This window comes from Ammospiza nelsoni, chromosome 3, assembly GCF_027579445.1.
Source record: "Ammospiza nelsoni isolate bAmmNel1 chromosome 3, bAmmNel1.pri, whole genome shotgun sequence".
Lineage (NCBI taxonomy): Eukaryota > Metazoa > Chordata > Aves > Passeriformes > Passerellidae > Ammospiza > Ammospiza nelsoni.
The window spans coordinates 8,797,929-8,820,861 of record NC_080635.1 but is presented as its reverse complement, the minus strand read 5'-3'; the positions used below and the strand labels follow the sequence as shown (position 1 = coordinate 8,820,861).

At 38.0% G+C, this 22,933-nt stretch overlaps 1 protein-coding gene across 4 annotated transcripts in view; it reads left to right on the top strand.

Moving 5' to 3' along the window:
* The window catches only part of MACROD2 (mono-ADP ribosylhydrolase 2), an 850,453-nt gene that overhangs the window by 260,614 nt on the left and 566,906 nt on the right, over positions 1-22,933 (top strand). For all 4 annotated transcript variants that reach the window (XM_059467312.1, XM_059467311.1, XM_059467310.1 and 1 more), the window contains one exon: positions 2,826-2,942. In XM_059467312.1, coding sequence (XP_059323295.1) covers positions 2,826-2,942 — 117 coding nt within the window. The remainder of the gene's footprint in view (positions 1-2,825; positions 2,943-22,933) is intronic.

The window sequence follows — 22,933 nt, the reverse complement described above, 5'->3', positions numbered from 1 at the left end:
TAATGTATTTAATGAAGTATGATAGGAAAAAGAGAGTATTATGGAAGTTTTGGGTGGGTTGGTGTTTGGTTTTTGAGTTTTGATTTTGTTGGTGCTGTTCTCCCCCTTCCCACCCCCCCTTTCATTCTTCCCTGTCATCAGTCACTGAAGTATATCAAATGCTAATTTCTGCTTTTCCATCTAAACCTGTCTGGAGTATTCAATCATTTTTTCTTGTGCCACCTTTATAAGGGAAGTATGCATGTCTACTTGTTCCATTCTGGCAGATGTCTTCCATTTTCCTTGTCATATGTCAGGATTGGTTGTGATAGAATTGATTTTTCTCTGTTAAGAATTCAATTTTTTTTTCATTATTCTTTCATTCTTCTGGAGCTTCTTTGCTTATAAAGGTTGGACACAGACATATGGAATCAGGAAACTACTGATAGACCATCTTTATCATAGCTGTATTTGCATTAAGAGCACCCTTCCTACATGAGAGGGGTTATAGATGGGGAGCTGGGATGTCCTGTGTGATCACAGCTGCTCTGACACATGGAATGCTCATTTTGGGTATTTTAATCCACCACAGGTTTGAAGTGGAAAACTGTGCTTCCACTTCCCTGGCAGAGGTGATGGTTTTCTTCTGCAGGAAGGAAACCATCCTTTCCTTTCCTTCCTTCCTTCCTGCTGTTTGGCTGTGCTCTGAGCTGGACTTAGGCTCAAGTGAGTGGAGTTTGAGCAAGAGGAGGTTGGTTTGTGCAGTGGAGAGAGCAGAGCAGCTGAGCCTTGCACAGACACTGCTCAAAGGCATGTGCTGAACTGCTGGGGACAGGAAGGACCTCAGGGGTGGGAATGGTTGGTCAGCCACCAAGCAGATCCTTGCATGGGCTTGAGTCCTTGTCCAGTATTCCTAAGGGCTTCTTCCTCTGTAAAGGATCATGGAGAAAGTGCTAGTCCTAAGCATCTGTGCTGTTTTTATTTGGCGTTTCAGGAAGTGCTAAGGTTTGTAGAGGTTGTGGTGGTGCTGCTTATAAAATTATTTTGAGGTTCCAATGCATACTTTACTTATCCTGCTTGGTTAGGAAAAGCATTTAGTAATTAGGTTAAAACAATTAAATTGGATATTATGTGCACAGGATAGATTTCAAGCATTCTTTCTTCCCTTTACAAAACATTTTTCTTGCAGTAGCATCTTGGAGTCTGTTGAGCAGAGATTTTGGGTAAGTTAAAAACAGAAGTTCAACTGAGGTAGAACAAGAAGTCTTGGTGTCTTGGGACAGGGAATGTGCAATGTGCTTGCAGCTGGTGGCTTGGCATCCATGGTGTTTTCAATAAATAATTTTAGAAAGTTTTGTTGAAAGTGCAATATCACGTGATTCTGTAGTTTTATATTTTGCTAATATAAAGTACTACAGAAAACCATTGTGAAAACCAGTGACCAGGATGGGCATGGAGTATTGCAAGGAACTGCTTATCCAATTTTACTGCGTCACCTGAACATGAACTCTGGTATAGAACTCCTCAGAAAGGACAGTCAGGTTTTTGACGCTTAGCAGAAGAGTTTCATCCATTTGAAGATGTTATCTGTCTCCCCACCTGGGGCTGCCTGACTTGAGGAAATACTCAACACCTCATAAAACCAGTTATGGCTTGAAGGTGGAGAGGACATCTCAGGGGGAAGGAATTTCCCCAGTGGGCTCTGCATGGTTGGTGGGAACACTGAGCGCCATGGGTTGCCCAAATGGGAGCCTGTAGAAGCTACACAGCTCCTGCTGTGACCTGGTGATGTGAATCTCTTAAAATCCCATCCCCCCTTGGCTTTCCAAACCTGTTCTGGTTTAACTGCTTCAGACATACTGCAGGGCACAGCTCTAAGTCGGAACTAGTTAAATCTGAAATAAAATCTGAAATAAATCTTAAACTATGTTCATACACACTCTTCCTTTCTTAGCTCTATAAGTATTTGTTTAGCCTTTATACTTGTTTATTTTACCTTTTGAGTTGATGTTGTAGTTTATGTGAAGATTATTTCTTCTAGTTGAACTCCATAGCTGCTGCTGAATCAGGGCTTTACTCTAGTGAATACGTTCATGCACACACCGCTTCCTTTATTATTTTCTATCCTTTTTCTCAAACTTCTTGCTATAATTACAGTAAATGATTTCTTGGATTGCATGTTGAGAGGGCAGAATTGCTGTGCCAGCAGCCTTGTTTTATTCTTTTGCTGGCTCCTGAGGGTAATAAGATCTATGCACTTTACAAATTTTCTTGCATACTTAGCTGCAATTGCAGCCTTAAGTAATTATTTTTTAATTAACTCCAAAATATTGCATGAATACTGCAAAATTAAAAAAAAGGTGAAAATTTAAAAGCACAGAAGTAGGTATTTCTTTCAAAACAATAAGCATTATTTCTTGGCATTTTTATATAAGGCATTAGTAGCATGGTGACATTAAATGACCTGCACAGTTGTAGAAGTATTAGAGGTATGTTGTAAAAGAGTTTGGCATTTAGATGGGGATCAAATTATTTTCATAATTTGTCGTAAGAATTTCTTAGAGCCTTCAGTAAGATCCCTTTCTAATACTGGAACTTCTATTCTACTTCACATTTTCTGGATGTTTGCTTTTCAATTAGCACAAGTTGGCTAAACATTATGGTTTTGCAAAACTCACTGACTAATTCTATCAAAAGAAAAAAATGTATATATTTAGATATCAACTTACAGATCAGTTGGTCTGGGCTGTGGGTGTAAAAATGGGCAGTAAATGTTTATGACCGTGAGTAAAGGCAACATAAAAAGTGGCTTTTAATAAATTTTGGCTTCTGGGCTTGTTTTGCAGTGGATGGCTGCATTCACCGAGCTGCTGGGCCCTGCCTGGTTGCTGAGTGTCGCAACCTGAGCGGCTGTGAGACTGGACAGGCCAAAATTACCTGTGGATACGACCTACCTGCCAAATGTAAGTCAAGCCTTCCTTCCTTTTTGTCTCCAGCACGTGCTGCTGGTGTGCACGGTTCATTTCCCTGCAGTCTAATTCAACGGGGTATTCATTTTACACAATTAGCAGTGGGACTTAATTAAGCATGTTCTGTAATAATGTCTTCCCCTCAAAGCAATTCAGGCTTTTCTAAATGATTGTTTCACCTATGTTATGCGATGAAAACTTACATGTCTCTAAAATATAAAGCAGCTTTCATGTTTATTTTTTGCAAGCTAGAACCTATCCTTTCATATGCATAATAAAGGATTGGAAATGCTTTATGAAATATGAACAAAATATACATTATCATATTTAAGTTCCGCGGAGACAGTTTTTTGAAATGTTGCATATTTGATGTTCTTCATGCTGATTCCTTGATTGTAAATACTTTGAGGGCCCAGGAGATCAAAGTGATGTATTGTGTTTTCAGCTGCTGTGTAGTGTCTGATTGGCAATTACTGTGAAGGCATCTGTCACACTTTAGCTTTCGACAGAGTGCAGCTCAGTGCTGGATGTTTGTGCACTTTGAAAGTGGAATTGTCAAAAGTTTTCCTCCTATTTCAAGTAGGAAGATGGTTATTTGACTGTGTTGTGTTGATGTTGAGCTTGTCTTGCAAAACACTAACACTTTCACAGCACATTGGTTGACCAGTCCATTATGTGAGAATAAAAAGTAGGAAATCTTTGCAAATTAGGATATTACAGAATGATATATTGAGACATGAAGATACAAATACCAAAAAGCATTGCAAAGTTCATATAACTAGAATTTAACTCTCTTTTTTTTTTCTTGTTGTTTTTGCGATATGGGGATTGCAGCAGGAACATGGCTCATTCAAAAATATCCAGATCTCTCTTAACTGTTATGTAAAATCAAACCCTGGCTGCAGTAGCAGGTATCTGTCTAGGCTCCTGTAGTCCTTAATGTCTTGGGTAAATAGGAAAATTGTTTTCCCAGTAATTTGTTTGCTCTTCCTATGATGACAATGATGAGAGTTTCCAGTTATTTTCTCAACAGTGATAGTTTCTATGTGTGGGAAAACTTTGCTGTATTTTATATGTAGTTTTACCACATGGTAATGGCCATTTATGAAAGGGTAATTTGGCTAGAGGTCAGGGAAATTGTTCAGGAAAATTCAATGTGGTAGTTAGCTTGGGTTTGTATATGGTTCGGATCATGACCAGGTTCCCATAAAAGGGATTGTTGGATGACACATCATAATTTACTCTTCTGGGGGTGGTTAATGTTTAATTCTTCCCCTTTAACCAAAAGGTAACTCTGGATGGACAGAAAAGCTGCTCATCAGTAGGTGCATTATTCCTCCCATGTATTTTAGTGATAGAAATGAAATACGAAGTATCAAGGCAACTGATATGTGTGTTAGAAAGAGGAAGGGTCATGTCTGAAGTGTGACCTACCTTTAAATCTTGCAGCAGTTCAAGGGACTGCTGAAGTTGAGTTTGAAAAATGGGATCTTGTTTGAAGGCTATAGGAAAATCTTTGTTCTTTGTGTAGGAACAATAAACAAAACAATTAGAAAACCCATTATCACTTGAAGTTGGAAATAAAGCCTGTAACCAGGCATGGGGAAAAGCCAATATTCTTCTTAATCAGTATCCTTAAAAATTAAAATTGCATCAAAGCCATGTCTATTTGTATTTGATCATGCATCAACCTAAGAAGGGGAAAGGATTCCTTTAACAACAACAGGCACAGGGAGGGAAACATAGAATTTTCATGCAGAGGCTGAGAATTTAAAACTCTTGATTTTTAATTTTTTTTTTCCTGAAAATATATTTGTGTTCTCACCAACTGTTGTTTTCTTTTACTTTTGCCTCTATAAGTTTTAGTTTGTGGGCTCATTAAATTAGTGTACCTTTTAAACCATTCATCTGAAAGTGATCAAGCAGTCGAGACTGGTTTCATATTTTTGAGAGCTATAAAGCCACTGGATATCTTTTGTCACTCTCTGTCACTTTATCTTAATGGTATGACAGTTTAACTGTGGGAACTGTTGTGCATTTGCCTTTGCTGAGGAAAGCAGTGCTGTGAAAGAAGGTCCAGACTCCCCCATCCACATCTGCTGTGAGGCAAGGTTGTGTGCCAGCAATTTGCTGGAGGTTATGGTTGATTGCTGACTTCCAACTTTTACAAGCAGTTTGCTTTTTATTGATCTGTTTGTGGATAGGGCAGCAACTACAATAATCAGTTAACACTTTTTTGAGTTGTGAATTATTTATTCTATTGTCTGTTCTTCTCGTGACTGTAGTTGGACAAACAATTATAGCAAATGTAAAATTAATTGTTTAGCATGATGAATTGTTGTGTTTGGGTGGGGGTTTTTTTTGTTACTTAACAGAATTCTAAAATGTTAGAATTTCGTTTCCTACTCCTGGGATTTTCCCATTTCAAGTTCTCGATCCTGAAATGCTTTGCTTGGAAACAGTTTGCTGAATTCAGCAAAGTTGCTCTGGGATGCAGCAGCCTGTGTGTGCTGTCTGATGCAGGGCTTGGGCTTCAGCAAGGGCTCCATAGTAAAAAAGGTTTAGTATTCAAAAATTGTGCAGCATATTGCTTTGTTTTATAAATGACTTGGAGGAAGCTGAGATTGTTTGGCACTGAAGGGAAGTTATGCTTTGTTAGGAAGGTGGTAGTTGGTAAATAAAAACCACTCTGGCCATCTCCTTTATGATCTATTGTATTTTTATTGAGTACTTCGCTATATTTACTTAGGTTAAACAAGAACATGTCTGACAAATAAATTCTTCATAGTGGAAAAATTGAAAAAATAATATCTGACTGAAAAATGCAAATATTTAGTGTATAGGCTGGCTTTCTGTGATTTGTTCTTGGTGCATCTGAGTCAGAAATCAGTTTGTGAAGTACACAAGTAACAGCAAATGTTTCGAGAGAGGATACATACAATAATTCATAATTTTCCTTGGTTCCTTATCGCAATAATATGAACAGACCAAGATTAACATGTCAGTGGCCTGGAGATGTTTCTTTATGAACTTTTCATGCCAAAAAGTAATCTGTTTGAAAACCGGAAGGAAGTCAAACTGAGTTTTCTAATTACTAGTTAATGTAACATTCAGTACAGTTTTACAGAAATCAGTGCAATCACCATCTGCCTCCTGTACTGCAAAAGCCTACACAAAGCCCCCCCAAATGCCAACCAAGTTATTTGCTTGAATGCATAATTTGGTTGATGTCATTTATTGTTGTTTTTCAGCAAACAACACCTATGCAGGCACCAAGTTTCCATAGTGCTCTGGAGGACTGAAAAAGGCAGTGCTTTTTGCTCTTAGTTTCCTTTAAAGCTGTCCCAGACTGATCATCAATTATTTAACTTCATATTGTTGTTCTTCATACTTCTGTACTTCATATTGTTGTTCCTTTTAAAGAACAGTTCATTCTAAATATTGTACAGCTGATCTTCAAACACTGAGCAGTACTCTGATACTGACATGCTTTAAATAACAGATGAACAGTATCTGTTTAAAGCTCTACTAATGCTTGTTTTCTTTCTCATTTGATTAATAGTCTCAGTTGGCGCTGCTGGCAGAAAATGGGCTGGATGTAAATTGTGTTTATGGCTGGAATGAGGGGTCCATAACAGCTTTGTGGATTGTTATCTGCTGCAGAGGTTCACTGTAAAAAAAGACCCTGTCAGGACACATTAGAAATTAGAGTCCCATTCTGCCTGGTATTTAACAGGCCTGAAAACAATTGAAAACCAGCACAGGCACATGGCACCCTGACCTAGGCAGGAAAGGACCTCCAAACTAACTTTTTTCTATTGTTGCCAAGTCTAGTAACAATTTCTTTATTTTTCTGAAAAATGTCTGATAGTAAAACTCCTAAATCTAGGAAAATAAAATCTTACAGCCTCTAATATGGGATAGAACCAACCATCAGTAAATCTAAAAGGTGGACTTTTGGTGGAGACACCTTGCTAGGCAGTTTCTAAATACAGTGGTTTATGTTCATAATAAATCTATAATATTTAGAAAATTTTTTTCTGTTTGCTTGACATTTTTAGTGCTTTAAGCACAGTCCCTGAGTAAATAGCATATATAGGAAGTCTTCTGGTCCAAGATCAGCCTGGAGTAATATTGTGAATGTGCTCTCAGAGACAGTTCCTGCTGTGAAATAAGTAGTTAGGAAAAGTGCTAGTATTAAACACAGTAGGAGGAATCATCTTTTGAATATGTTTAATCAGATTAAGAAGTGGAGATTAAAAAGTAGAGATTAAAAAGTGTGCTACTGTTATGTAGGCATATTTTCCAGTCTTGAAAAGATGAATATTTTCAGGGTATTATTTTAAAGTAAGGCTGTAATGGTACTGATATTTCAATCTCCTAATTTTCTCAGAGATCAGTTGCAGAGCTGTAATTAAAAGATTGATTTATGCAGAAATGGAACTCCAAAACTCTACTGCACTACAAAACTGACCAGTTGGAAGCATGGGGTATAATGTTCAAGGATATTTTTCAGACTTCCATAATTCCACAGAGAAATTTGTTTACTTATTTGTATTACCTTACTTATAAAACAATACATGTTTTGTTTCAAATTATTCTAAATTTCTGTTATGTAGGGTTTGAAATGTTGTCTTACATTACTGCCAGCCATGTGCCCAAACTGCATGACACCTCCTGAGAAGGCAAGATATAGCTGGAGAAACACAAGCATTTCCTGAGCTGCAGCAGCTCTTTCCCATCCCTTTAAATCATTGTCATTGCTGGTACATTAAAAACCCATTTGAAAATTAAGCAAAGCAAGTTAATACTAATCAAAGGTCTGAGACCTCTTTTTCTTGACAGATATTTTTCTTTTTCAGTATCCTTTGGGAAAGGTTTTTTTTATAGTTAACAAAACCACTTACCACATATTTGTGTTTTTCTTCTGAGTGGTTTCTGGGTTACAAAGGTTTTTTTAATAAGATCATATTATGTATTTTAAGACCATTTTGAAAGTAAGTGAAGTCATGCCTTTATTTTGTTTTAATTTGATCTAATTGGCTCCACTCATCTTAATGACCTGCTGTATTCACCATGAACAGTCACACACATGTGTGTACTGTCAATGTGTTGGAACGGAGGTATTAATGATTACTTCTTTGGCCCTAAAATCTCCTTAGATTTTTTACAGTGTTTATTGTAAAGTTGTATGGCTTGTCTCCTCCCACACACCTGTGAAAAGGGAGAAGTTGGGACTCCTGGGGATGATGGGGAATGCATTTATTTACTTCAGCTAAACAAGTTGAAACCTCTTTCTCTTCCAAGTCTGTGCAGGCTCTGTTATCAGTTTGGGAATAAAAGGGACAAGTGCTGTAGCTACCAGAGGTTATGAATCAGCAAGAATCCTCCATCACAAGAGTGTACACTCTTTGTCCTTGGATTTGAGCCTAGCTCATAGATGTTTTTTTTTAATGGATAGATTGTTTAAAATTTAATTTGTGAATGGACCCAAGTGTGTGTTTGTCAGTGTTCTCTGCAGTGTCATGCTGTGGTTAACTCATGGCATGCTCTGCTGGAAGCTGTCGTTTCACATCTAATTGTTTGGTTACAAATGTATGTGTTGTGGCTAAAGGAAAGGTTTTACTATCTATCCTCCCTTCTAAATCTAAATCCTCCTCTTCTGGCCATTGCTTGTTGTAGTCTGGTCACTGAATACTGAACTCCAGGACAGAAGTGGGCACTGAGAAATTTTGGAGAAATTTGCTCAGTAATTGGGTCCACCATTGGCAAAAGTACAGTGTGTGTGTTAATGTGTTGTAATAGCAGGCGGTGGAAACCTGATGCCATGAATTTCCCTCCCTGGCTTTACTTCCATAATTGTGGACAGCTACATTTTCTGCAAAGGTCTGATTTTCAGTGTTACTGAAAGCAGCCACAGGACTGAGTTTGCAGGGTGGTGGTTTGGGGACAGCAGCCTGCACTGTTTATCACAGTTGCTTGGCATGAGCATCCAGCACTGTCTGGAAACCCCCTTGATGGAACAGAGAGTGAGTTACAAGGTGTAAACACTTTGCTAATGCTTAATTTATGTGCAAGGTACTATTTCAAATGTCTCCTAATTAGGTGCACAATAATTTGCTGGAATATGCCTTTGCACACTGGTGCTGTAGAGTCATTCCTCAGGTATGTTGGCACTGGAGAAGGGCGGTGTGCCCCTTAAGGCTAATATATTTTATTTCCTCCATACTTGGATATACTTGGTCCTTTTGACTCAAATAATAAAAAGATGGAAAAGTCTATTGCATGAAAAATAAGCAAAATTCCCATCACTACAGTGAGCTGACAAGGGGAAGGGGTTAGAATGGAGATATTTATACTCCTTTAAGTGCAGTGGTTGCTGCTCCCACTCTAATATGTTCCCTCAGTAGCCAAAGCCAGTGCTCAGTACTTGAAAATTAATCTTTGATGCATGAGATTTTGTCTGCCTGAATTTCGCTTGTCTCATTTTAAATGGTGATAGAAATTGCTTACTGTAGTAAAACACAACATTAACCTCATAGTGTGTTGGCACTTTGTGATTTATGCTGGTTTACTCTGAAAAATATGCAGCCTGTCTCCCAAACCTGGATTTAGCTTATAAAGTGTGCTGGCACAGGCCTGGGGCTGGAATCAGAACACTAACTGCTGATCCTCTATTTCCCTGGAGTAGCAAAAAGGTTTAAAATTGGAGCCCCTCAGAGGTCATTACCTTCATATCATTCCTTCAGATTAATAATAATTATATGATTGTAGCTGGAATGTTTTAAAAACAGTACAGCCTAATTTTCTTTCTTGAAAGCAAAGAATAGGATTCCTTTTTGTGCTGAAACTGCACATTACCCAGCCAAAAATATGACAAATTATTTGCAAATGGAAGTAATCAGATCATAAGTAATAAATAAAGATTTTCTTTCTACTATTTTGAAACAAAGCAGAAGGAATAATACGAATCTGAAAGGTGCTGTGATTTTTTTTGGAGCTCTCCTTCACTTACAAACCTTGCAGTTGAGGTTTAAAGTTGCTAATTTGGTGTTGGGCTTTTTTCTGATTATATTTTGAAGGAATAATACAGACAAAAAGCAGGACTGTTGTGTGAGTTCATCTGTAATGTAATTGCTTTAGACCAAGCTTAAGTAGATAGGATGAGAAGGTTATGTAAAATGATTTTTGAAAGATCTTTGTTTCACTCAGCTGAGGAATTCTGAGGCTGTTCCATGTAACAATGTCTTGGTCTATGTATTTAGGGTTGTTTTTTTGTGAAAACTGAGGCCAAGCAGTTGAAATATTTCTCTTTAGGAAGAAAACAGCAGGTGTGAGACTATAGGGTATAAATAATATTTTAATTGCTGTAGGAAGGAATGTAAATAATGTTAATCAGATAGTAATAAGAAGTAAAATTGGTATTATTTTATATATTGAGGATATGGTTTCACTGCTGGTGAAAAGAGAACATCATGGAGGATATTTTGCCTTCAAGTATGGGGATGAAATTCATGTGGGTTTTTGTTGCTGTTCAGCACTAGAAATTTGTTCCCCCTTTTAGTTTCTAATAGCAACTCCTTTTTCTTAATACTGCCTTCACACAGATTTTTTTTTTCTTAAGTTTTGTTTAACTTTTCATGCAAGTTGAAGACCATTCACTAGGGATTTTTATTTTCATTTTTTATAATTCTCAGATTAATTTCTTCATTTTTTGGTATTTGTGAGTTTTTGATAATATTTATGAAGATTCTTGAGTTGCCATCAGTGATTTTTTTTTACCTTTTTCAAACATAAAAAAGCCAAAGCAAGTGATGGGACACATTTATGTTACTGTATGTCTGTAGCTCTGTGCAAGCTGGTCAGGATTGCAGATTATTTACACCCTTGCATGGCTTGCAAGTGCTGTATCATGTATTCTCCTCTGAGTAGATGGCAATGTCTTTTAGATTATTAGCTGGTAAGAAAAAATAGGTTCTGGATGTGGCTCCTTTTTGGCCACTTACAGACTACTTGGAGAAGTTTTTGATGGTTGCAGCACAGGGTTCTCAGCTTGCGGGGCTTGGTCTGCTGAGAATACAGAGGAGCTTTGGAATCCATCATCTGCAGGCCACAGCAGTCACCTTGATCTGGGATTTAGACTTTTCTGGATGTATCTAAATGTTAACAGAAAACCCAATCTGTGACTTAAAAGACTCATCAGTACTCCAAGAGACTGGTAATAGTTCTAGGACTAGGTTTAGGAGCAAACTGTATTCATGGAAGATCTAATACTCCCAACAAAAACTTTTTGTGCCTCTTTCTGCCCATGTGTTGGTTTGTTGGTGAGTATAATTTGTATCATATAATTTATGCAGTAAGAAGCTAGAAGAAATTATTAATTAAACAACCATCACCAACTTTGAGTTACATCTTACATACTCTTGCTTAGCTATTGGTCATGATGTGAAACTCTCTGCTGGCTCCTTGGGAAAGTGAGTTATACTGAATTTCCTTTAACACAGTGGTCTGACTTCTCGTATTTCCTAGTGATAGGTCAGAGAGATGGACGGAGAAATGTCTGAAAAATCTCATATTTTAACATGACAAGGTGTTGGAGCATTACTGCACTCTTCTATGTATGCTTCCTATTTAGTTTTTCAATAAAAATAGCTGGTAGCTTTCCAAGAGTTATAAATAAATAAATACATAAATGCATAAATGTAAAATGCTTTGCAATACTAAAAATAATCTCTTTGATAGCTGATTATAGCTATGTCTGTCTGGAGCACTTTTTTTTGGTGACTTTCTGACTACACTTCCAGTCAAATTTTATACAATGTTTTCATTATAATTAAAACACGTGGGTTGGTTTTGAGAAAGTAAGAATACAATAAGAATATTGTTTGAATATCTCATAGTCTTCATGGACTGTAAACAACAGGTCATAAGACAAGACTATAAACTGTTTGAAGTACCCATGAACACAACAGCTCCTATTGAAGCAATTTTGTTTTAACAGCTGCATTATTTAATTTTAATCCTCCAACAGAATTGGGGAAGCTCCACATGTGTTTATATGTAACACAATGAGGGAGGAAAAAAACCCTTGAGACTCTGAGAGGTGTCATGGACACAAAATAATGTCATGTTATACATTATTAAGAGCCCTCAGTTTGTAACTGTAAAATGTAATGTAAAAATTCATTATCTGTAAGCCCTCAGTTTTGAAAATCACAGTTCACTCAAGTAAAAGATTGCATTTATGTCAGGTATAATCCTGTCAGAGGTGTAATCTTGTTTAAAACAACTTTTTTTTTCCACAAAATGAAGCAGAAATGGTCTCAGGGAAGACTTCATTTAAAATTAGTTTGTTGCAATACAACCCTATTCATTAGAAGCTGAAAGTGGAGTTAATGCAAAATTGACTGGGGAGCCATGGATATTGTGGGATTTCTTGCACTTTAGAGAGTTGAACAAAACAAACATGCAAAAGAGGTCACTGTAGATCACAATCTTACACTTTGCAAAGAAAGCCAAATTCTGAGAGTGAGTTTTGCCTTTGAATGTTTGGCCCTAGCTAAAGGAGGGATATGAGGCTCCAGAACTGCCAGATCCATCCCTGCTGTGTGCTTGTTTTTTACAGGATATAAAACCTCCCCTCTTGGTGTGATTTACTGCTAAAGAATATTTATTACCTGCCTTGCTTAAGGACTGTCCCTATGTTAGCTTGGGAATAATTTGGTTAGAAGTAAAGAAAACTTGTGTTACACAGGTTTCCCACCATGGGGAATTCAAAGGCATTAGCGAAGAGGCAGAAGGTCCATGATGGAGATTCCTGAGTCTTTCAGATACATGGATGTCCTTTTGCACCTACACATCCATGAGTCCTCTTTCTGTACAGAACTTTAATTTTCCAGTTGGAGTATCTGAGGTTCTCTCTGCATCCCCCAGATACTTTTTTTTGCAGTTAATGTAACTTATAACACTTCAAGGTCTCTAAAACCACAGGAAGATTTCCTTTCTGGTTTTTTTTTTTTTTTTTTTTTTTTTTGTTTTTTTTTTTGTTTTTTTTTTGTTTTTTTTTTTTGTTACTTCTCTTTGTTGTTGGCTTGAGACAATGCTTTATTTAGCTTTCCTACCAGCTGGTTGTGTCAAAAAGAGCAGTTAGTTCATGGGTCAGAGAATCTCTTGTGATCATAGACAGAGGGTGAGGCTGAAAATGAGAAAGAACTTCTTTTGTCTTTTTTTTTTTTTTTAGCAACAATATTTTAGAGGCCCAGTGACCATGAATCAGAAATGAGTAAACATGAATGAGTAAATCCCCTGTATAGCAGACACAGCATTTCTGAAAAGGAAATCCTCTAAGGTGGAACAAACCCTCACCTCATACACAAAAGAGCTGGGGGCTCTGGCCTTTTTCACATGTTGTGATGCTGCTTGGTGTGTTGTGTTTGGCTGTAGCATATGAAGAAATTGTAGCTTGAGCTTGTTCCGCTGCTGCTCCCAAACTGCTTGAGTCACCCTCATGCCTGCAGGGATGAAGAATTTAAGTGCTTGTTTAAAATTAAACAACACCCCTCCTTGTGTGTAAGCTACACTAGACAGACACATGGACTGACATGAGAGCCATGGGAAGGAGAAAGTTTCCAAATCTGATTAGGGTCTTTTTTAGTAAGAAGGGAACATTCAGTTTTTGGAATATTCTGTGCTCTAAAGGTATTCTTTGAATTAATTCCAACTTCCTTGTGTATCTAAATGATATCCAGTGAGGACAAACTGAGGGTATTAGAGCAGTTTGAGTAATCCATTCAAAATAATTTGGTAATAATTTTCTGTCACTCCTGTTCTGTGTTGGACTTGAATCAGAACTGCATAATCAATTGCTCTGTAACTCATTAGCTAATCTGCTTCCTTCCAAGAATCCTATTTTATTAAATAAATGGTACTTCATATTAGGTGCAGGTGTGCTAAGTCCCTGTATTGTGTTTTTTTTCAGCAGTCCAGGATTTTGATGTACCCCTGCAGGGTGAATGAGTGGTTTCCTAATGTGTGTAGTTTTTTAGGGAGTGAATTCAGTGTCTTCAAACCTGGGAGAGCTTTAGGCAGGGCTGGTTGCACTGAGCCCTGAAATAAATGCTTCCAAGGTAGTCCCCCTTTTAGCCTTATGTGCAAAACACACGGTTGTTCCCCTCCCACACTTTTCCTCACTTTTCCATGTAATCTAACCAGTCAAACACATGTCCCAGCCTATGGCAGAGGAATTCAATGCTTTTCTTTAAAAGAGGGCTTTGCTTTTAGCTGTTACCTTCAGGCCCTCCTTAATACAAACCAGTGATAATGCTCATTTGAATTTTTGTGTGTTTTAATTGGAGAAATTGTAATGAGGATGTGCTGTTGATGTTTGGATAACAATGTGTTTACAAAAATTTTAAATTTTTGTGTTTTAAATCATAAAACACCTCTGTCGGCTTACAGTATCTGGATGCTCAACATCAAACCCTAACCCTACAGGAGCTGTGGTTTGACTCCAACCCCAGTATCCAGTATATGTTGCACCTTTAGTGTCCAAACTGGTAAAATGGCAGCCACACAATTAACAGTGTACAATTAGCAAGTTTCTTCTTTACATGCTTCTCCTGGAAAATAGAGCATTCTTCTCCTACCTCTGCATTTTTCTACTTCAAGCTTTCCTTCCTCTTTTCAGCACTTTCTTGTGCAGTCACTTCAAGTGGGGATTTCTCAGTATTATTGTTTTATTGGGTATTTTATTCTTCATCTATTATTCATCTGTTACCTTGTTTTAATATATGCATTAAAAAGATAATAGACATGTTTTTTTTTCTGACATGAATCTGTGCCATACTCTCTTCTATACATTCAGGGAATCTCCCTTCATTTTTACCTGTCACAGCTCTTGAAACATGGCTTGTGTATCAATTATCAAACCATACCCATTTTAAAATTCATTTCTTCTTCTTCCTGCCTATCAGATATTGAGAAATGGTTGACTGCAATTTCTCAAAGTTGCAAGAACTAGTCTAAGCTTGCCTTCTGATCAAATAAAGTCTTAAGACATAATGCTTTATAACAGGCCAGACTATGATTAAACACATAGAGTTTTAACTTGTGAATACTTGACCAAATAAATGCCATAATCAACTGGAATAGATGGCATGTGAAGATTTGCTGGGTGTGAAATTTTTTTTTGTTACTTTCTTTCTTACCTTCTTTATTTCTTACTTTCATGACCCTAGTGTTCATTTGCAATCAGTCTCATAATATACGTCTTTAAAATTATCAGTTGTTTGGGTTATTTTAAAGAAATTTTAGTTTTCTAGAGGGTTGTATTTTGGGTTTTCATGGGGAAGAATTATGTGTTCCACTGGTGGGCTGAGCAAATATTTTTGTATCTTGCCTGTAACATCACTTGGGACTAGCTCCAATACTGTTAAAAGTATTTTGAGACTTTGGTAGAAATCATGCTTTTCTCCCTTTTTAAGGGATCACAGTTTTTGAAAGCTAGAGAAATTTCTTTGTCTCTTATCTTTTGGTCTCAAACAGAATGCATTTCTTTAGCTTTAAAATGCGAAGTTTCTGTTTAACCATGGATTGTGAGTTCCCTTCTTTTGTACATTCATGTTTGAAGGTATTCATTTGAGGGTAATTCCAAGTAAAAAGAAAGTCTCTTGTAGCACACTGGATGTCTGCAGGTGTTCTAATCTCCTGCTATATCACTGTCTGGGAGATTTCACCTTCATATTTAGGGAGTTCATTCGGGCTAATCAGGATTGGCAACTCTGTGCAAATGAGATTGTAAATGAAGCTTGAAGGTGGAATTTATTTTAAAGAAAATGTTTGGATTAAAGAGCCTGTGTTATATTTATCTTTCTAATTTTCCTCTTCCAGCTGAACACCCTTAACATTTTCATATTTTCTTATATTAAAATTTTTGAAAATCAAAGAAATTAAGGCAGATCATTAATATAAACTACTGTTTTTTTCCTGAGTATCAGTCATACTTAATGCATTCAGAATGCAATGGTAGTGTATGGAGAATTCAGTCCTAACAAACAAGCTGAGAAAGAGACAAGTAAATTGGTTTTCCTTCTTCATTTTGAAATGTTTTCTTGAGGACAGTGTTCTGCAGGAAGGAAGGTTAAATTATGGCTCCCATTTAGGAAGCAGCCCTGTGTTTTAGGAGCAGCAAGAGATGTTATTAAATGCCATTTCTCCCTGAAGTCCTTCTGAAACTCGGTGGAGTTGGTTTGGAAACTGATAGCGCTTTGCCCTTCATGAGCAGCTGGCTTATCTTTATGTTCCTGGAGACTTGTGGAATTTATTAAATCCTTTAAGGAATAAAAATGACATATACTTTATACGCACAGATTTTAATCTATTTCCTTTTACTTTATTGACGTTCCGTGCGCATGCAAGGTCAGTGGTGTCTCTGGTGCTGCCCGTGCTGGCAGGGCTGTGCTGTTCTCACAAGCACTCCCAGTTCTCTTCCTTCAAGTTCCTACCTGACTAATGAAACGTTTGCATTACTCTTTTGCCCAGCTCCTAACAATTCCCTGAGGAGCTGTTTTCACTTTCTGTAGAGCATTTGCATTTTATCTTTGTAAGAGAGGAGTTTCGGCATCAATCTTTTTTTTTTTTTTCACTCTAATGGGATTGATTTTGGAGTTACCTACACAACCATTCCCACATTCCTGCTTAAGTATAAGCCTTCAGAATACATGGAACAATAACCATTACATATCAGAAGATTAACTAGACCGGAGAACAATAAAACTTAGTGAAGCAGGAATCCTCAAGTGATGTGGAATGATTTTTGAAGCTTATGTCAGTTTTGTGAGAGCTTTAATTTTACATTCCTATACCTTTCAGATTACTTGACAATAGCAAGCTAATAGTAGGGTGTACTTTTTCTACTTAGAGAAAGGAATGGAACAATTAAAAAAAAAAAGTTTCTTGCCTGAGAGGCGGAATGGGGCTTGTTGTTTGATTTTTTGTGGGAGAAAAAGTTCAGTTTGCCCTCTGAAGTTGTCATTTCAGCAACCTGAACGAAGTGGTGATGAAGGATTTTTGCTTGTAAAGCCTTTTGGGGAGCTTAACGTAGTTTGCAAGTTTCCCTGTGACATTTAACAACAATTGGTTAGGTTGTGGCAGTGTCACAATCCATATTTATGCATCAGAGATTGATTTTCTTACCTTGGCTTGTGCCTTTTCTAAAATGGCTGCTGTAGAGTTAAATGTGTTGTCTGTGTAAATCTGTTTCCATATTGTGGATGGCACTGAGTGTGTGTGTGTTCATAAAGCATATGGTCATGCTCTTTAAACAATGGAAATCTAAAACCAAGGAATTTCTCAAATACAAAAATGAGAACAGATCTTTCTGAAGGATAGCAATTTCTTCACAGTCAAATAATTTTAAAATTTTTTTCTCCTTTAATTTTTTCTGGGCTTTCCCAGGCATGTTTAATGCATGTGTGCAATTCCAAAACAATGGAAAGAATAATATTCTGGGATGTCATTTTGAACAAAAGAAATGCAAACTGGAATGCTGAAATTAAGCCTGGAATAGCTGGGAAAAAAGACAGTTGGTTAAGAGATGTATAATTTTGAAGGTATTAATTCTTTGCAGCCTGAGCTGTCATGTTTCAAACTGCTTCCTGCAGCAGAATATCAGAAGCTACCAATTCAAATTGTCAACACAGAGTAAACAGTCAAAATAAATTAAAATTGCCCTCTGTGATTGGTTGTCCCGAAGAATTTGAAAGGAAGTGGTGTTATTGAGATATGTTATTTTCTCAGCAGGGAAAGCAAATGTGCCTTCCTAAGACTTATCTGTCACTTCCTAAATACCTCATTCAAAACCATGCATATATTTTCATTTGTTTGTGATAGGCATGGAAGTGGGAAGTCCCCATTCATCCCTACTGCTCTCAACATAATATCTAACAAGGCTGACAGGTCTTGTAATTTGTTTGCTGCTTCTATTCTTTCATTTCTTTTTCTTCAGTTCACAAAAGAGCTGTATTCCTACTCCTGTCACTTTTTGTGTGCTAAACTCACTTCAAGTGAACCTACATTTAAATCTCAAATCTTCTGCTCTGAATTAAAAGGTGACTGCACTTACATGAATAGATTTTTGAGGATGAAAATAATAAGCTTCAGTAGCTTAAAATTTCATTACCTAAATCTGTTAATACATACTAATTCTAAGCACTGTAGTGCTGATTTAAGATCTTACTAGAAGCTTTTTCAGAGAGATTGCAGAATGAGTGCATGGGTACTAGGCACGTGGGAAAGTCTGGACGTTAAATAATTCTTCAGATAAAAAAGCAAAAAGGCACTGGGGTGCCTGAAGACTCCTGCGTAAAGTGTGCCTGGGGTTGAAAATTCATTCTGGCAGCCTGTGATTGCTGCAAGCATCCAAATGCCTTAAGAAAAGATTGCAGCTACTTCATGGGGTGCATTGCTTGATGGAAGATGCTCCAAGTATGCATTTGCATTGCCTGGGAGTGTCACCCTGGCTGTACAAACTTGAATTAAGGGCTTAAAGTATTATATTATGAGAGGGAGGGAGCAGAGGAGAAGAGGAATTTAGAACTTTGACCAAATACAGAATTTAAGCTAAAAACACTGCCTCTTATCTCCCTGCCGTTTTCCTTGTTAAAATTCAGTGAGATCTAAAAGGAAGAGGAATAATTGGGTGATGAGTTGCTGCATGAAAATTTCAAGGAGGAGTTTGTTTTGTGGCTCTGTGTCAAGAGCTTTCTTACTATGTGACTGTTTCATAAAATGAGTGGATTAGTGGTTGAAAATGTGGGCATATTGAAGGTGACTACAGTAAACTGTCATTACGCGAGCAGGATTGTTTACCCTGTGTGACTGCTCTGCCCCTGCCCCAAACACCAAATCCTGTCAGGCTCTGGGCACCTCTGGAGCTGCTGGTGGGAGTAGCAGGGCCACTGCTGAAAATCTCAACTTGCTTTACAGGTTTCCTGGCACCTTTCAGCAGTAGATGGAGGAAGAATGTACCAGACTTGTTGAAACAGAGTGATCTATGAGTGCATGGAAAAAATTCTTCCAGCCATACCATGACTGGAGCTAGGGTGTGTCCTGCGCGGTTTGGGATGGGAAAGATTGTTTCCTGGAGGCAATCATCGTCCTCCAGTGGCTGCCTCTCCCCAGAGTGAGCTCAGAGACCTGTGTGGGAGGAGGCCCATTCATCATGGCCCAGATCTGCTGTCAGAGCATGCTGCTGTGTGTGGCTGTAGGGATCTGCCTTGGAGTTGTGCTCCTTTAATCCCTTCACACTGCCCGCAGAATTGCAGCTTGACATCATGGTGCCCTGCTTGGTTTTCTAGGCAGAGGAGCAAGGCAGTCTTCCATCTTCCTTGTGCCTCGTTTCCATGGCAATAATGAATGAATACAGCATTTTAAAGTTTGTAAAGGTTTTAGACCTAGCTGTGCATTCATTTTGTATTTTCTTATTTGTGATGTGCACAAGTTTATAAAAAGAAATCAGGAGGTACAAATTTTCCTAGCTGGTCACTAGTAATAAAATATCAAACAGCCTTTAAATTGTTAGTAGATCAGACTTCCAGACATTTGTCTTAATGTTTGGTTCCATGTTTAATAGATGTTCAGGGGAAATAAAAAGGGCTGTTTCATGATTCTGTACAGGGCCAGGAGTTGGACTCTGTGATCCTTCTGGGTGCCTTCTGTCATTCTGTGATCATTTATTCAGTATTTGGGGAAAGTTAATCCAGATTTAAGGTGTCTGTTCCAGTGTGCTTCACCTCTGAGCTGCATGATTTACTTCTAACCAAGGGCTTTGTGCAGCATGGAGGATCATGGTATTGGAGATAAGGAGGTAGACCGCATTATAGCATTTCCCTCTCTTTTCCTTTTATGCTTGCACAAAGCAGAAGAATGTTTTCCCTTGTGTTTCTTGAAGGAATCAGTGAGTAACTTTAGGAAAATAAAATTATTTTCTTGGAAGACATGGGGCTTAAACTTAATACTGAAGCAGCAGGTGAAAAATCATCGTGAAGCTGGTTTTAATGTGGGAAGTGGAGAATGTGTAATTGAAACAGTATGCTGATGAAAAGGCATTATGTGAAACTGTCAGAAGTCATTATAATACACTAATTAACATGCTTTGCACCTTAGCTTATGTGGTTGTGTGCTAATATTTCTTCCTCTTTTGCCTGTTATGTTCCTTAACCTTTTTTGCAAGTATTTGAAAGCAGGCATTGGTATTTTCCGTACTTTGCTCTTTTAAATGCTTTGTTAGACAAACCTGTCACCTGTATAATATGGATTTTCCTCCTGATAGCAATTTAATGTGTGTGCTTGGGCTTTTGTTTTCCTAATGCTTAAAACAGATTATAGCATAGATTGTATTTCATCCTAAGCAGATAATGTCAGATTGTAAAGGGAAAACTTTATTCTGTGCATGTGACTGATACTTTTCCCTTGCTTGGGGCTTATCTCCCTCTTGTTGTGAGCTTTTTCTGGAGAAAGCCTCCTGAACATAACAAATTGAAACAGCCCAATAGATCTTCATACCTCACAGGACTTGTGGAAATGCTTCAGTGTGAAATCACACTGCTTAAAATGCCATCATAGCATTTATGCACTACGTGAGGAAATAACAGCTTAGGCAATAGGAAGGGCAGGAATTGGTTCCACGAATGAATTTCATCCAGTGCACTAAATTTAGCTAATAATGCTTCAGACTGATTACCATGATCTTTGCATACTTACGAATTTTGCCGCTGCTGCTCTTCTATTCTCCCTAGCACATCTACATAATGTGAGGTTTAATGCCTGCTATAGATTTTCTGGCCTTTCTAGGCTTCAAAATACAAAAAGGCAGGGTGTAAGCTGATGCCCAGCCTTTCTGAACATGCCCACACTTTGCAAGGTTCAGTTTATGGTACATCCCCAGATGTACCAGCTGATTCCAAGCTCTGTCAGGGCTTCCTGCTGCTCAGATAGGTTTATCCATCTGCATAAACCTTACCTCAGTGATATTTTGGGAATGGAGGAATCAAAAATGAAAGATGAAAATGGGGAAAGTACCATGTGTTGAAGGAAATCTGGGATGAGAACAAACGCAGTGAAATCAGACTCCTGTTTCTCTCCCTGGTGATGGATTTGAGATGGGAGCAGTTCTTTCAGTCCTGAAGTATTTAGGGTAATTTTCCTTTTTTCCAAGGCCAAACATGGAAAACTTTAGTACAGCAGTGAGACAAGCTCTCAACAGAAAATTCTGTTTATGGAAACCGTTGTGCAATCCATGACTGTCAGGGTTTTTCTTGCTCTAGTGTGCATGCCCACATAGACATCCCTGCTGAAAAATACCATTTACAGTTAATGCCTTAGGCACATCTCCAGTGTAGTGAACATGTATAATTTCTAACATAATATTATGTGGTAACTGTTGGCAAACTGTTCACGCCATGATGGAAGTCAGCTTAGATTAATTACTTTTTGATGTTAGGAAATGGCAGCTCTGAGAGGTACAAGCTGTCCCTTGTGCTTCAGAGGCAAGTTGCTGTCACGTCTGGGCTAGTTCCTCCTGTAAGTCATTGTGTTGGATGATCTGGGAACACCTGGATCTGTCAGAGGATGCTGCTGGGGCAGGGTGTGGATAGGAGGCAGGGAACAAGGTCTGGGCAGTGCAGGGGTAGCCTGGGGGAAGGGGGTCACTTCCACTCAGGGGTACTGCTGGAAGGGTGGATTTCCTCGGGTTGTGATTGCTGTGATCTATTCCTGAACTTTGACACCAATTGTGAAATTGTGTTTCCTCCTCTTTACGCTCTTTGCGTAATCCTGTGAGAAATTCCAAGATATGCATCAGTTCTAGTGCTGCTTCAGGATTTCGTGATTTCCCAGGGTCCTGGGAATAAGGTGGAACCTTCTGGCTGGGATCCTTTCTTCACTGAGTTTAGCAAAGTATGTTTTATGTAGGTGAAATTTTGCAAAAGCACAAAGGGGCGAGTTTTGGCTGCTTGTGAACAGCCACCCTTTGGCTGTTGGTGAAAGCCAGGGCTTTTGCTCCATGCAGAAATACATAAATAACACTTTTGGAAAAGCCTCTTGGTTTGCTCTCTGAGGTTGTGTCTTCATAATAGCTCTTCCCTAGATTTGTTCTCAGTTTACAGATCTACTTGAGTAGTTAGAGTAGTGCAAAAAATTACTCAGAGGTCCTCATCCTCTCTTTTAATTCAGCCAGAATGATTTCTGTAATGAGACAGTCCTGCAGTTTTCATTTGGAAGGTCTTTGGTGCCTTGAATAACAAATATAATCTGAATTGTACCTGTAAATAATAACTGGTGTTGGGATCATCTTTATCTTTTAAATACAATCTATTCGATTCGCTCAAGTTTCTTTTTAATACTAGGTTGCTTTCTGTGTCTACCGTTTTAGATAGATTGGTTTACTTTTCTGCTGTCAAGACTTGCCCCTCTGTTGTTGTTATTGGCAGTTCTGGAGTACTTTTAATGTCCACTCAGTAAATTGAGCATTCATTGACACTTGTTCTCCACAGCAGCTAATACAGTGTGTCATCTCGTGTATCTCCTACTTTAATGTCTATTTGAGTAATAGGAAAATAATGGCATTTACCTGGGAAAACCAAATTAATTTTCCTTTGCTTGGTAAATATACTGTACTGACAAAATTTAGGATATGTTCAAGTAAGGAACCAGTAAAAAAGGACGTTAATATTGAATCTCTGAGATGAAACTTGTAGGTGTGTGGCATGCTGCCTGCTGTAATAAGCTTTTCAAATGTGCTGTAAGTACAAGAATTGTTTCTTTTTCCTGGCCAGACCTTGCTCTCCACTTGTAAAAAATTATTTATTCCTTCTGTTTTTTGATTTGGTGGAAAAGAAACTACTTAACGCTAACACTAGAAGATCTGCACTGATATGACAAAAGGGGAATGGCTTTAAATTGACAGAGGGCAGGGTTAGCTTGGATGT